The sequence below is a fragment of the Eumetopias jubatus genome, unplaced genomic scaffold, assembly GCF_037043125.1.
Source record: "Eumetopias jubatus isolate StellerSeaLion01/CBP00866 unplaced genomic scaffold, mEumJub1_p1.0 scaffold_13, whole genome shotgun sequence".
In the NCBI taxonomy this organism is placed as follows: Eukaryota; Metazoa; Chordata; class Mammalia; order Carnivora; family Otariidae; genus Eumetopias; species Eumetopias jubatus.
The window spans coordinates 108,050,133-108,065,155 of record NW_028274819.1 but is presented as its reverse complement, the minus strand read 5'-3'; the positions used below and the strand labels follow the sequence as shown (position 1 = coordinate 108,065,155).

General features: G+C 39.5%; 1 protein-coding gene across 8 annotated transcripts in view; it reads left to right on the top strand.

The window, feature by feature from the left end:
- ATM (ATM serine/threonine kinase) overlaps positions 1-9,488 on the top strand; it is a 119,322-nt gene extending 109,834 nt beyond the window's left edge. For all 8 annotated transcript variants that reach the window (XM_028106043.2, XM_088017731.1, XM_088017730.1 and 5 more), the window contains 4 exons: positions 786-900; positions 1,582-1,645; positions 6,581-6,717; positions 6,828-9,488. In XM_028106043.2, the coding sequence (XP_027961844.1) occupies positions 786-900; positions 1,582-1,645; positions 6,581-6,717; positions 6,828-7,011 (500 nt within the window). In that variant the 3' untranslated portion in view covers positions 7,012-9,488. The remainder of the gene's footprint in view (positions 1-785; positions 901-1,581; positions 1,646-6,580; positions 6,718-6,827) is intronic.
- Positions 9,489-15,023: the final 5,535 nt, after the last annotated feature.

Here is a 15,023-nt window from a genome sequence, read left to right as displayed (position 1 = left end):
TCTAAGAAGGTGTAGTCTCAGGAAATTATAGGTTCTGTATTATAATCCTATAAGTCGTTGCTAAGATGGAGTTCCATTAGAATAGAGAAGATCACGTATATTACATGGTCTTCCCCAGAATGAACTCAGTTATACGAAGTTACAAAAGAGTAGTGATTGCTGGAGGCACAGAGTGAGTGGGAGGGCGGGAGGCCTGGGAGGGATGTGGGTGGCTGTAAATGGGGCAGCTTGAAGGATCCTTGTGGTGACGGAAATATTCTGGACCTTGACTGGATCAGTGTCCATGTCCTGGCTGGGAAACTGTACTGTATAATTTTGCAAGATTGGGGGAAAATGAAGAAAAGGTATATGGGGAATTTTGTATTTTGCATATTGTATCTTACGAATGCATATCAATCTATAGTTATCTCAGAATAAAAAGTTTCATTTAATAAAAGGTTTTGATGTATAACTAACATGCATGTATACTTAAATACATCTAAATTAAGATTATATGCATATTTTTTATTTTAAATCCTACCCATCACTATTTCATTTAAAAAAAATATCACCCTTTAATCTAGAACTTCTCTAATTATGTCTAGAAGTTGTTACACTTTTTAAATTTGAGGTGCATTCCTAGACAGTGGCGGAGCAGAAACAGAATAAACCACCATGAGTGGTACTGTGTTACTGTGGAGTACTGATGACAGATGATTTGGGGCCTCTGCACAGCTCACACGCCCCAAGGGAGGACAGTCGGTTTGCTGTGGAACCTCCTAACCTTGCTGTACTGTTTCCTTTAGGAGTTGCTTTTGAACAGGGTAAGATCCTCCCCACTCCTGAAACGGTTCCTTTCAGACTCACCAGAGATATTGTGGATGGGATGGGCATTACTGGTGTTGAAGGTGTCTTCAGAAGGTAAGGGTTTACAGCAGATGGTTTTTCCTGTCAAAATTATTTGGATTATTGATTTCTGTAGACTCTAGGATTCACTGCTAAATCATGTTCCAGTGCTGAAAACCCTGGGGGAAAGACCGTAATAGTTTCCCCTTCCTTCAGACCACCTGGGACCTCACTGTATATAACATACATAGCTGTCCTTCCTAGCCCCTTCTGGAAGCAGCTTGCATCTATCGTTAATGCCTCTGTCCTCGGGAACTCCATTTACCACTCAGAACTCCTTTGGGCGCTCAGTGTTGGGCAGATAAGCTCTGCTAAAGGAGCGTATGATGGACCAGTTCCTGCCGAAAGCACTTCCCAGGTCCCCGTAGCTCCGCAGCATTGGTCCCGTGTGCTCAGCTTTACTAGAGTAGAATCCAGTCAGAGTGAACTAATAATTACCACAATAATCGCTGACTGAAAGCAATGTTTCATAGTAGTACTGTGTGTTATTCTTACAAAGGCTTTAGCTTACATTCGTATAGATATATTCCTTTCAAAAACAATTTACCAGAAACGCAGTCTGCCTAGTACTGTGCTCTTTGAGCTGTTAATTTGGGAATTATTAACAAGAATAGTCTCGGCAGGGTATACATGAATATATAGCGATGAAGAGATGTTGGAACTGTAACAAGATCCATATTTGTAATGTGTTTGTAGATGCTGTGAGAAAACCATGGAGGTCATGAGAAGCTCTCAGGAAACCCTGCTAACCATTGTGGAGGTAAAGCGTTTTATAAGGAAATCTTTATTTCTCTGCCATTAGACTGTGTATGTTAGGACGTCACTGATTTGAGGATCGGTGGTGCTTCGTGTTAACGTGGTGGGATGGGCAGCAGGAGGGACGGGGGTGCGCACATCAGTAAATAGTGGTCTAGAAACGCCTCCAGGCCTACCAGGTTTCTGGGCATGTTACGGCATCCTAAGTCATCTCTAGTGTTTAAATCATAAATCAGCACTTCGACATCTTTGCTCTCTCCTGGGGCATGACTTACTTTCAGAATGGTTTCGACTGGGGTTTTGAGAGAAATCAGTAAATTATATCCCTTTGCCCAGGTTCATGTAATCACTGCCTCATGTTGATCAGGCAGAAAGAGAAGAAAGTAACGCAGCTTTCCAGGGCTTAATGACATTAGCTCCACCCCAGAGAGAACTATGTACCTAAAGCAGTGTTTCACGGCCCTGGTCAAGGGTGTGTGGGGCAAGATATGAGTTGTGTTTGCTCCACAAGGAAACGTGGGAGCCAGAGCACAGGGGCCCCCCCTTACTTACAGCCTTCAGCTGTAAGTGGTGGTGCTCAGCTGGCTGTACTTGACTGTCAGCAGTACAGCTTTTAAAAAATACTGATGCTGACCATATTCAAACCATACTTCGGGGGTGGGGCAGGAACATTTGTTTTTTTAAAAGCTAGTGCTATCTACTGGGTGGAGGCCAGGGATGCCGTAAACATCGGGTAATGCACAGGACAGCCGCCGCAACAAAGAAGTTTTCAGCCCAAAAATGTTTGTTAGTAGTGCCTGGATCGAGAAACCCTGCTGTAGCTCACTCGGTCTGTGTTCCTTTATTGTTTTCATTCAGCCACTTCTGTTTTGCTGGTAAGACTAAAGTCATTTTTTGAAGTAGTCTGGTTCTTCCTTGATTTCAAAATTTACAAATATGACTCCTAACAGAAGGCTTAGGGTTTGAAATAATTTGTGTTGTTTTTCTACTGAAACCCAAGAAGACCATTATAGACTCTTTTTAATAGTAGAGACCTCCATTCCTTTTCATTATTTCATTAATAAAATGTACCTCCCTATGGGTTCAAGCTGAAGTAACCATCAACTTCATATAGACTGCTATATGCAGAAGACATCATAGACAGACCTAATGGTAACCACAAATCAAAAACCAGTAATAGACATGCAAAGAATAAAAAGAAAGGAATCCAAGAAAACTAACAACCATGAAAGAGAGACAGAAAAGGATCAGAGAAAAACTACAAAAACCACCATAAAACGAGTAACAAAATGGCAATAAATACATGTCTATCAATAATTACTTTGAGGGGTGCCTCAGTTGGTTAAGCAGCTGCCTTCGGCTCAGGTCATGATCCTGGAGTCCCGGGATCGAGTCCCGCATCGGGCTCCCTGCTCGGCGGGGAGTCTGCTTCTCCCTCTGACCTTCTTCCCTCTCGTGCTCTCTCTCTCTCAAATAAATAAATAAAATCTTTAAAAAAAAATAATTACTTTGAATGTAAATGGGCTAAATGCTCCAATCAAAGACATAGTGTGACAGAGTGGATAAAAAAACAAGACCCATCTATATGCTGCAAACAAGAGACTCGTCCCAGACCTAAAGACACCTGCGGATTGAAAGTGAGGGGATGGAGAACCATCTGTCATGCTAATGGATGTCAAAAGAAAGGTGGAGTAGCAATACTTATATTGGACAAAATAGACTTTAAAACAAAGACTGTAAAAACAGACAAAGAAGGATACGATATAATCATAAAGGGGACAATCCAACATGAAGATATAACAATTGTAAACATTTATGCACGCAACACTAGAGTAGCCAAATACATAAAATAGTTAATAACGAACATGAACTCATCAATAGTAATACAATAATAGTAGGGGACTTTTTTTTTTTTAAAGATTTTATTTATTTATTTGAGAGAGAGCGAATGAGAGACAGCACGAGAGGGAAGAGGCTCAGAGGGAGAAGCAGACTCCCTGCTGAGCAGGGAGCCTGATGTGGGACTCGATCCCGGGACTCCAGGATCATGACCTGAGCCGAAGGCAGTCGCTTAACCAACTGAGCCACCCAGGCGCCCAATAGTAGGGGACTTTAACACCCCTCTTCTATTGATGGACCAGCCATTCAAACAGATCAACAAGGAAACAGTGGCTTTGAATGACCAACTGGACCAGATGGACTTAACATATTTCACCCTAAAATAGCAGAATCCACATTCTTTTCAAGTGCACATAGAACATTCTCCAGAATAGATCACATACTAGGCCACAAAACAAGTCTCAACAAATTAAAAAAGATCAAAGTCATACCACACATCTTTTCTGACCACAGTACTAAGAAACTAAGTCAACCACAGGAAAAAATCTGGAAAGACCACAAATACATGGAGGATAAATAACATGCTACTAAACAATGAGTGGGTCAACCAAGAAATCAGAAAGTACATGGAAACAAATGAAAACACAATGGTCCAAAATCTTGTGATGCAGCAAAAGCAGTTCTAAAAGAGGGAAGTTTATAGTAATACAGGCCTACCTCAAGAAGCAAGAAAAATCCCAAATAAACAACCTAAACTTACACTTAAAAGAGCTAGAAAAAAATACAAAGAAAACTCATGCCAGTAGAAGGAAAGAGATAATAAAAATTAGAACAGAAATACAAGAAATAGAAAAAATAAATAAAAAAATGAAACCAGGAGCTGGTTCCTTGAAAAGATCAACAAAATTGATAAATCTTTAGCCAGACTCATCAAAAAAAAAAAAAAAAAAAAAGGATTCAAAATCACAAATGAAAAAGGAAAAATAATAGCCAACAATACAGAAATACAATTATAAGAGAATATTATGAAAAACTATGCCAACAAATTAGACAACCTGGAAGAAATGCATAAATTCCTAGAAGCACCTACCAAAACTAAAGCAGGAAGATGTAAAAAAATTTGGACAGGGCGCCTGGGTGGCTCAGCTGGTTAAGCGACTGCCTTCGGCTCAGGTCATGATCCTGGAGTCCCGGGATTGAGTCCCACATCCGGCTCCCTGCTCAGCGGGGAGTCTGCTTCTCCCTCTGACCCTCTTCCCTCTCATGCTCTCTATCTCTCATTCTCTGTCTCTCAAATAAATAAAATCTTTAAAAAAAAAAAAAACTTGGACAGACTGATTACCAGCAAGAAATTGTTGGGAGTTTTTGATTACTGATTCAAATAAAACTCCAGGATCAGATGGCTTCACAAGGGAATTCTACCAAACATGTAAAGAAGAATACCTATTCTTAAACTATTCCAAAAAATAGAAAAGAAAGGAAAACTTCCAGATTTATTGTATGAGGCCAGCATCACCCTGACACCAAAACCAGATAAACACAATATAAAAAGAGAGAACGAACTACAGGCCAGTATCTCTGAAGAACATAGATGCCGAAACCTTCAACAGAATACTAGCACACCGAATCCAACACTACATTAAAAAAGTCATTCACCATATGGCCAAGTGGGATTTATTCCTGGTATGCAAGAGTGGTTCGGTATTTGCAAATCAATCAACATGATACATTATTACACTGATAAGAGAAAGGATAAAAACCATATTATAATCTCAGTAGATGCAGAAAAAGCATTTGACAAAGTACAACATCCATTCATGATAAAAATCCCTCAACAAAGTAGTTTAGAGGGAACAAACTGAACATAATAAAGGCCTTATATGAAAAAACCCACAGCAAACATCATCCTCAGTAGGGAGAAACAGAGCTTTCCCTCTAAGGCCAGGAACAAGGCAAGGATGTCGACTCTCACCACTTTTACTCAACATAGTACTGGAAGTCCTAGCGCCAGCAGTCAGACAGCAAAAAGAAATAAAAGGCATCCAACTTGGTAAGGAAGAAGTAAATTTTCACTGTTTGCAGATGACATGATACCAAAAATAGAAGATTCCACCAAAAACCTAGTAGACCTGATAAATGAATTCAGTAAAGTCACAGGACACAAAATCTATGTGTAGAAATCTGTTGTAGATTAACAGAATATTCCACCGTGACAGAGTTAACACTTTCTGCTGCTGCCCTTTTTTGTGTTTTCTCAGTACTTCTGTAGGCTGGGGCTGTAAACTGCCTTTAAGCATTCCATGTTTCATTCCAGGACATGTCCTGCGTCAGCAGTACCAAAATCTGCTCTGCTGTTTCATGCTGTTTCGGGCAACCCCCAGGGTCACTAAAAACTGTGGGGGCACTGACTTTGAATATATGCGGTTTGTCCATAAGTTCCAGGGTTCCCGTGTGACTTCACGTTGGGCACTGACATGGCTTTATGAGAGATCCAGACCAGGTTCACCCACAAAAAGGACCTTGGGTTTGGAGGAGCTTTCGAAAGCCGACCCTTTGTTTTCTCTAGTGGAATTTAGAACTAATTGAGAGAAAAAGAAAAAGCCTTAGGAACAGCAATCAGAATGTTAGCTTTATTACTGATAAAACTTGGATAAGATGGTACAGGCGTGAGGCCCACACAGGCTTGCTGGTGCTTCCTGCTCCCACCGCCGGTCCCACCTGAGGGAGGATGGGGTGCAGAGCGGATGCCTTTGCTCAGGACCCTAGTGGTGAAGAGGCGGCGAGAGAAGGAAGGAAGGGGAGGGACTAGTCCTTATCTCTTTCTAATAGATTAGTTTCACCGAGTCAGAAACAGAGGTCAAGGGATGTCACCACCCCCACCCAGGGAGGAAGAATGGATTCAGAACGGGCTAGGAAGCCCGGAGCACTATGCTGACAGTTTCCTCCACAAGGAAACAGGAAGTGCCTCTGTAGGTCGTCCCCGTCCCCCAGTCACCTACCATTTGACTGGCCTCTGTTATTTTTTATCACACTGATTCCTCTGTCTCTAAGTACGTCATCAGAAGGCACATTGTTCTTCTAACACATACATTCTGTGTAGGTTCTCCTCTACGACCCCCTGTTTGACTGGACCATGAATCCTCTGAAAGCTCTGTACCTACAGCAGAGGCCAGAGGATGACACTGAGCTGCACTCCACCCCCAGTGGAGAGGACCCGGAATGCAGACGCAATCTCAGGTGAGCCGCCTGTTACAAACAAGGGTCCTACTGTCCAACTGCTCAGATTTTCCTGTTCCCAAGGCCCTCGAACTGTCCCACCGCACTATAACCTGTGTGTTTGTCCTTAGTGACACTGACCAGAGTTTCAACAAAGTAGCGGAACGAGTCTTGATGAGACTACAAGAGAAACTGAAAGGAGTGGAGGAAGGAACGGTGCTCAGCGTGGGGGGGCAGGTGAATCTGCTCATCCAGCAAGCCATGGACCCCAAAAATCTTAGCCGACTTTTCCCAGGATGGAAAGCTTGGGTGTGATCCATCATATGAATTTCCCTTCAGCTCAACCTTTAGAAATTATATTGTGGCCTTCGTTTTTAACCCATCCAACAGACTTTGAATAGGTAGTAATATTTAAGTGAACTATTTACTGTGTTTTTAAAAAAATGTTTAATACTTGACTCAGTCACCTAAAGAGGCCTTGACAGTCTCAAGGAAAATCTCCTCTCTCAAATGTTAGAAATAAGTGTCGTTCCTGCTGTACTTGTAGGCTAGACATTTGGTTTTTCTTCTCAAGTACATACTTGTATTGTTCTCAGTAAAACCCCTGACAGATGCCTTAGCCGAAAGTGGAAGCAGCTGGAGGGCAGAGAGCATCACTGACAGTGTTTGCTTGAGTGTGAATTAGAAGAAAGAAATTGCTGGATTGAGGTAGCTTTTAAATTAAAACTTGTTTCCCAGATATTATATATGAATGATAAGTTATTTGATGCTAATTTATAAAAGGAAGAAGAAAACTTTAAAATTGTAACCATCTATGTATCATGGTAAAGCCACATTAAAAATAAGCAATATCGAAAGCAAGTTAGTACTTAAGAAATATGTCTGGATTTTCAGTAGGAAGATCACCCAGTGTTACTGAATAATGAAGTTACTCTACGGAGAACAAATTTCTAAGACACAGTTAGGATGGTTTCTATTTTTAAAAATGTATATTGGGACTGGGCGCCTGGGTGGCTCAGTTGGTTAAGCGACTGCCTTCGGCTCAGGTCATGATCCTGGAGTCCCGGGATCGAGTCCCGCATCGGGCTCCCTGCTCAGCAGGGAGTCTGCTTCTCCTTCTGACCCTCTTCCCTCTCGTGCTGTCTCTCATTCTCTCTCTCTCTCAAATAAATAAATAAAATCTTAAAAAAAAAAAATGTATATTGGGACTTATCATTCTATTCTGTATCTTTTAAACCCTTCTGTGCTTTCTCTCTCTTTCTGATGACTTTGTATCTCTTCTAGTTTATGAATTCTCTTGTCAGCTATGTATAATCTCCTTTTTAGACTGTTTACCACATTTCTTTTTTCAAAATTTATTTTTCATTTCGGGGCGCCTGGGTGGCTCAGTCAGCTAAGCGTCTGCCTTTGGCTCAGGTCGTGATCCCAGGGTCCTGGGATCGAGCCCCCCATCGGGCTCCCTGCTCAGTGGGGAGCCTGCTTCTCCCTCTCCCTCTGCCTTCCCCCCTGCTTGTGGTTTCTCTCTTAAGAGAGAAGTAAAATCTTTTAAAAAAATTATTTTTCTCTCTAGTAGCTCTACATTACATCAAATTCCTATTGTTTGTATCTGTTGAACCTTGTATTTGGTGGAATGTTTATCTATGTATTTTGTAATTTTGGAGGGTGAGCTTCAGCAAGGCTTTCTCCATGGGAATTGTGTGACCTGGGTTAAGAATAATTCATTCCAGATAAGGTTTCTGGGGAACTCGTCTTAAAATTATTTTACATTTCAAATTACAGACTTACCTTGGTATTATCTGCCTAAATGAAAACTTAGTATGTACACGAAGTTTTATTACTGTAGTGAATCAAGGGATTGTAATAAACTTAAAATGTCTTTAAGAAAGCCTTGAAATCTTCGTGGATGGAATAAGAAATTACTAGCCAGATGACAGTGCAGGTATATGAATTTGTCCTGCTAGTTGACGTATGCAGTTATATAACATCATTAATCTTCTCATCAGCCTGGAGGCATATATGCCATAAGTTTCCTGTCCTGTTTCAAATATTCTTAGTAATGGTTTTGAAAAGTTTGCCAAATTTGCAGATAACAAATCTAGGAGGAATAGCTAATTCACAGGTGATAGAATTAAAGATTTTGACAGGAACACGGTCTAGAAATAAATAGGTTTTTAAAATATTATACAATTTGTTGTATGCTGAGTGCCTGACATACATTCTCTGCAGTATATCGTGGTAGGTTAGTGATGTTATTCCAGTTTACAGCTGGAGGAAGTGAAGTTTAGAGAAATAAGTAATTTGTCCAAGACCAGAATATAGTAAATTGAAGGTACAAGTGTAAGATGGACAAAGAATCTAGGCTTCACTAGTCAGTTCAGTGCAAACCAAGTAGAGCATCTACTAGAAAGGCTAATAAATTGTAGGCAGGACAGTGTTGTCTGGATTAAGGGAGATCATCGCCTTGACACCGCTCTCTGTGCTGGTCATACCACCTCAAGGTGTCTGCTCCTAGTATACATTTAAAATATATGCACTTAGAAATGCTAAAGATTTAAATATGTTATAAAGGAAATCAAAGCAAAGAGGAAAAACTCTGGATTTCTTATTTGCTGTAGGCAATTCTCTAAAAAAGTAGAAAGTATACTGACTTGAAATATAGAAATATGTGCCATTTCAAGTATTTTGTTTGCACTTCAATGAAATATATCTTCTGTAGATTTATTTTAGTACCATTGAATGCATTTCTTTACTACACTGTTCCCTGTTTTTGAATAAACAATTGTAAAAGAAAATATATGCTAAGCTTCATTTATTTTATTCAGATGTGTGAGTGTTCTGTGTGCCCGGCCCAGGCTAGTTCCGAGGGAGACAGTGGTGAGTGAGGCAGGAACAGTCAACCCTTAGAGCCTGTGGTCTGGGGCAGACCCAGACCCACCACTTCCAGTCCAGTGTCGGCTGGGAAGCCTGCTACACAGAACCAGCCTGGTGGGCTGTATCTCAGTCTAAATAGTCTGCTTGTCTCTCTTAATTACCCCATCACAAAAAGGCAAATAAATGGTCCTTGTTTGGGCCCAGAGAGTGATCTAGCTGACATTTCTAAAGTCTAAAAGATACATCCTGGAATATGACAAATACAAAGGTCCTGATATCCTAAATGGGAAGTTAGCATTCCATAATATTTATCATTTTTTAAATACATAAATTCAGTCCTTCTGATTTTCGGGCTCTCATTTCTGAAAAAATGAATTTTGCATAAATACCAGAGTCAGATCTTTACAAAATTTAGATTCAGAATCTAAATGAGGAGGGTGAAAATCTTACGTACTTATAAACTGAAAAGTATTCCCTAAAAGAATTCTTTAACTTGCCCATAAAGTACAGCACGCATAATGTTTTTGATGTCCTGCAATACGTAAAAATGTGTACTTTGTACACTTATGCACAGTCTCTGATTCTAAAGCAGTGCTGCTCAACCAGGGGTGATTTTGCTTCCTGACTCCCCACCCTCACAGGAGACATTTCATAATGTCTGAAGACATTTTTTGTTGTCACTGGCATGGTGAGAGTATGAAACACTGACACAGAGTATTGAGGGTGAAGGTCAGTATTTCTAAATTGGGACAGAAACATGTAGGAGAGAAATGGTCATTATTTTACTTGGCTCTTGCCATGTGGTAAGTGTGTGTTCACTGCTGGTCTACAAGTAACGTGTGGGTCACTATTTTTTAACTGTGGTAAAATACACATAACTTGACCATCCTTACTATTTTTTAAGTGTACAGTTCAGTAGTGCTAAGTGTACGTGCAGCTTGTCTCCAGCGCTCTTCACCCTGCACAACTGAAATTGTAGAACCATTCCACAACTCCCCATTCTTCCCTCCAGGTGGCTCTTGGCAACCACCATTCTATTTTCTGTCCCTAGCTACCTCCTATAAGTAAAATCATATATTTATGTTTTTCTGACTGGCTTATTTCATGAACATAATGACCTTAAGGTTCATTCATGTATGTCAGAATATACACCACCATTTTGTTCATCCATTTATCCATCAGTGGACACTTGGGTTGCTTCCCCCTTTTGGCTGTAATGAATAATGCTATGAATATGGCTGTACAAACATCTCTTAATATGCCAAAAGTATATAAAGTATGTAAGTATACTACCAGACTGCTGGATCGTCTGGCATTTATATTTTTTATTTCTTGAGGAACCACCATACTATTTCCCATAGCAGCTACAGAGTTTTATATTCTTACCACCAGTGCACAGGAATTCCAAATTATCCACATCCTTAGTGCCTGTTATTTTCTGGGTTGTTTTGTTTTTATAGTAGCCACCCTAATGGGGTATGGCTGAGTCATTCTTGAAAGTAATAAAAGTACTGTATACTTTATATAAATCCTATGAGTGCTCTTGCAAGAACTAACAAGTTCAATGCAGGAATACAGGCACAAACCCTAACTCCCACCCCTGACCCCTAGCCCTAACCCGAACCCCAGCAGAAGTCAGGGCTTTTATTACCTAGAGAGGACTCAACTACAAATTACCAAGCACATACCCTAACACCTAACTCTAATCCCTAAATTTAACCCTAACCCTAACCCTAACCCTCTGGAGAAGTCTCAACTGCAAAATACCAGGCACACACTGTAACCCTAACCTTAGATGTGAAGAAAGTGGCTTCCTGAACACACAATAAGAAAAGCTGAGAAGCAGCCTAGTTATCCTGGAGAAAACCCCAGACATTTTAAGTATTGGTAGTATTTCTGAAAATGGTTGGGAAAGTAGAGTTAAAAACAGAAGGACCAATTAAATATGTATTTGAAGAGTATTTAGATCCTCAAATCCCCTCCTTGCCTTAGCTCAGTGGATGGCTGCTATGTCTATTCTCACCCCAGCACAAGTCTGGGGTTTTATTCTCTGGAGAGGTCTCTGAACTGCAGGACACCAGGTACACACCCTAATCTCTCACCCCTAACCTTAACACTGACCGTAACCCTAACCCTCAGGAGAGGTCTCTAAACTGCAAAATACCAGGCACATGCCCTAACGCTAACTATATAACTGAGAAAGAAAAGAAGTTTTAGAAGCAAAATATGTCCTCCAACTGATAATTTTGAAACCAGATTCTGAGTAGTGTTGTTAGCTTTGCTAGTAGATTTTAATGTTAGTTTATTTGAAAACTACCCCAAAATGTTCCCTAATGGTATATATAGTGTTTGAATATTCACTGTAGACTTATAAATCTGTAAATATTGCTAAACTTAGTATTTGCAAAAAGATTTATTTATTTTAGAGTGAGCAAGCATGAGCGGGGGGGGGGGGGCAGATGGAGAAGGAGAGAGAATCTTAAGCAGACTCCATGCTGAGTGTGGAGCCTGATGTGGGGCTCAATCTCTTAACCCTGATATCATGAACTGAGCTGAAATCAAGAGTCGGATGTTTAACCAGCCGCCCCTAACTTAATATTTTCTAAACAACTTTTTTTTTCCGGTATGCATGATTATGAGAGTTGGAAATATTTTAAGAGAAAAATGGGTAATCAGTCAACTGGTTACAAATTTGTTTAAAGCCACTGTAGTGTAAACCCAACATGGAAAGTGGATTTCATAGGCCTCCCAAACATATGGCATGAGAAGAATTAAACACAATGAAAAGAATCCTGTTGAGGGTGCCTGGGTTGTTCAGTTGGTTAAGCGACTGCCTTCGGCTCGGGTCATGATCCTGGAGTCCCCGGGTCGAGTCCCGCATCGGGCTCCCTGCTCTGCAGGGAGACTGCTTCTCCCTCTGATCCTCCCCTTTCTCACGCTCTCTCTCTCTCAAATAAATAAAATCTTAAAAAAAGAAAACAATCCTGTTGAATCAATGCCTTCTACTCGAAGAACACCAGTGCTACTCAAATATTTCCTGATACTTTAGTAAAGAGCCCATTTTATGAGGCCAGCATTACCCTTATATCAAAAATTATAAGAGTTACAAGAAAACTGAAGACCAGTACCATGATGCAATGTAAATCAATTTCATCAATATAAAAAAAAGTACATTGTGGGCGCCTGGGTGGCTCAGTTGGTTAAGCGACTGCCTTCAGCTCAGGTCATGATCCTGGAGTCCCAGGATCGAGTCCCACATCGGGCTTCCTGCTCAGCAGGGAGTCTGTTTCTCCCTCTGACCCTCTTCCCTCTAGTGCTTTCTATCTCTCATTCTCTCTCTCTCAAATAAATAAATAAAATCTTAAAAAAAAAAAAAAGTACATTGTGACCAAATGACATTATTGAGAAATACCAGGGTGGTTTAATATGTGAAAATCAATGTGAATAAACTAACAAAGAAAAACTATATGATCATGTCAATAGATGCAGAAAAGGCATATGACAAAATTCAACATTTATGATAAAAATTATCAAACTAGGAATAAGAGGAACATTCTCAAGTTGGTGGAGGACATCTATGAAAAACTCACAGCCCACATCGTACTTAATGGTGAAAGACTAAATGTTTTCCCCCTAAGATGAGGAACAAGGCAAGGATGCCACTCTTACCAGTTCTGTTCAACAATGTACTGGAGTTTGTACCCATGCAACAGAGCAAAGAGAAAGAAAGAAAAGACAGTTTGATAGGAAGTACAGTTATCTTCCATTTGCAGATGACATGATCATCTACATCAAAAATTCTCAAGATTCTATATGTTAGGTCTAGAACTAGAGAGTTTAACAAGATCACATGATAAAGGTCAATATACAAAACATCAACAATATTTTTGTGTACCAGTGTCAGAGTGTCCAGACTAGGCCAAAGATGGAATCACTTATTCTACATCCTACATCAGCAAACCAAAACAGCTCAGTTTCTATGCTCAGCTCTCCCAGAAAAGGAATGCCCAGACCAAACAATTAGCACTTGCCTACTCAGCATAAGTTAATTAACCAGTCTCCCAGTCTTCCCTTTTCTCCATATATGAAAAGTAATACTCTTTTAACCAGTTAAATGCCCAATATAACTTCCTTGTTCCTGTTCACCTTGGTCTATGAAACTTCTTCCTTTGTAAAAAGCTCTTTTCTATTTTCTAGACTGGATGCTTCCCAATTCATCAGTCACTAACTGAAAGCCAATTATATCAGGAAATAAAATATCTAAAATTTTCCTTTATTACCAGCAATGCATGATTTGAAATTGAAATTAAAAAACAAAAATTTAAATTTAAAAAATATCATCAAAAACATGAAATAGCTGGGCATAATTTTAATAAAATATGTGAAGTGCCTGTATGCTGAAATTTACAAAACATTAATGAGAAAGCAAAGGCCTAAATATATACAGAGAGATGTACTATGTTCATGGATTGGGAGATTCAATATTGTTAATAAGATAGCAATTCTTCCCAAATTGATACATGCAATGAATCAATGCAATCCAATCCAAATACAAGCAAGCTTTTTTTTTTTCCTTTTGGAACTTAAAATCTATGTAGAAATGCAAAAGAACTAGAATAAGCCAAAACAATTTTGAAAAGGATAAAACAAGGTTGAAAAACTTAAAGCCATAGAAACAAATACAAGGTGGTAATGCTGTAAAAATTAGACACACAGATTAATGGAGCAGGATAAGGAATCCAGGAACAGACCCTCATATGAGACTAACTGATTTTCAGCAAAGGCTACAAGGTAATAGTATTTGGGAAAAAAATTAAAAAGTGCATATCCATACGCAAACCCTCTCTCGCCCCCCCACCCAACAAATCTCAAATCTTCTCTCCCACTATATACAATAACTAACTTGAACTGGATATATCTGAATGTGAGAGGTACAATTATAAAATTTGTATAAGAACTCCTTTGTCACCTTGGTTTAAGAAAAGATTTCATAGAGAAGACACTAAAGCATTGGCCATAAAAAAAAAAAAAAGGTAATCTGGACTTTATTAAAATGAAAACTTTTTTCTCCTTAAAAGACATTAAGAAAATGAAAACACCAGCCAGACCTGCCAAACCAGTATCAGATAAAGGATTTGTTTTTAGAACATATTTTTTAAAACCTTTTAACACAATAAGGAAATTAACTTGAAATTGGCAAAAGATTTTAAAATAGACCTCACCAAAAAAGACATCCAAATGGGAAATAAGCACATTAAAGAACCTCACATCCTAAGTCATTTAGGAAATGCAAACTAAAATCACAATGAGATGCCATTCAGTACACATCCATTAGAATACTTAAATTAAAACATCTGACAACACCAAGTGACAAAATATAAGTGGAACAACTCAAACTTGTTCATTGCTGGTGGAAGTATAAAATGGTACAGCCACTTTAAAAAACAGATTCTTGA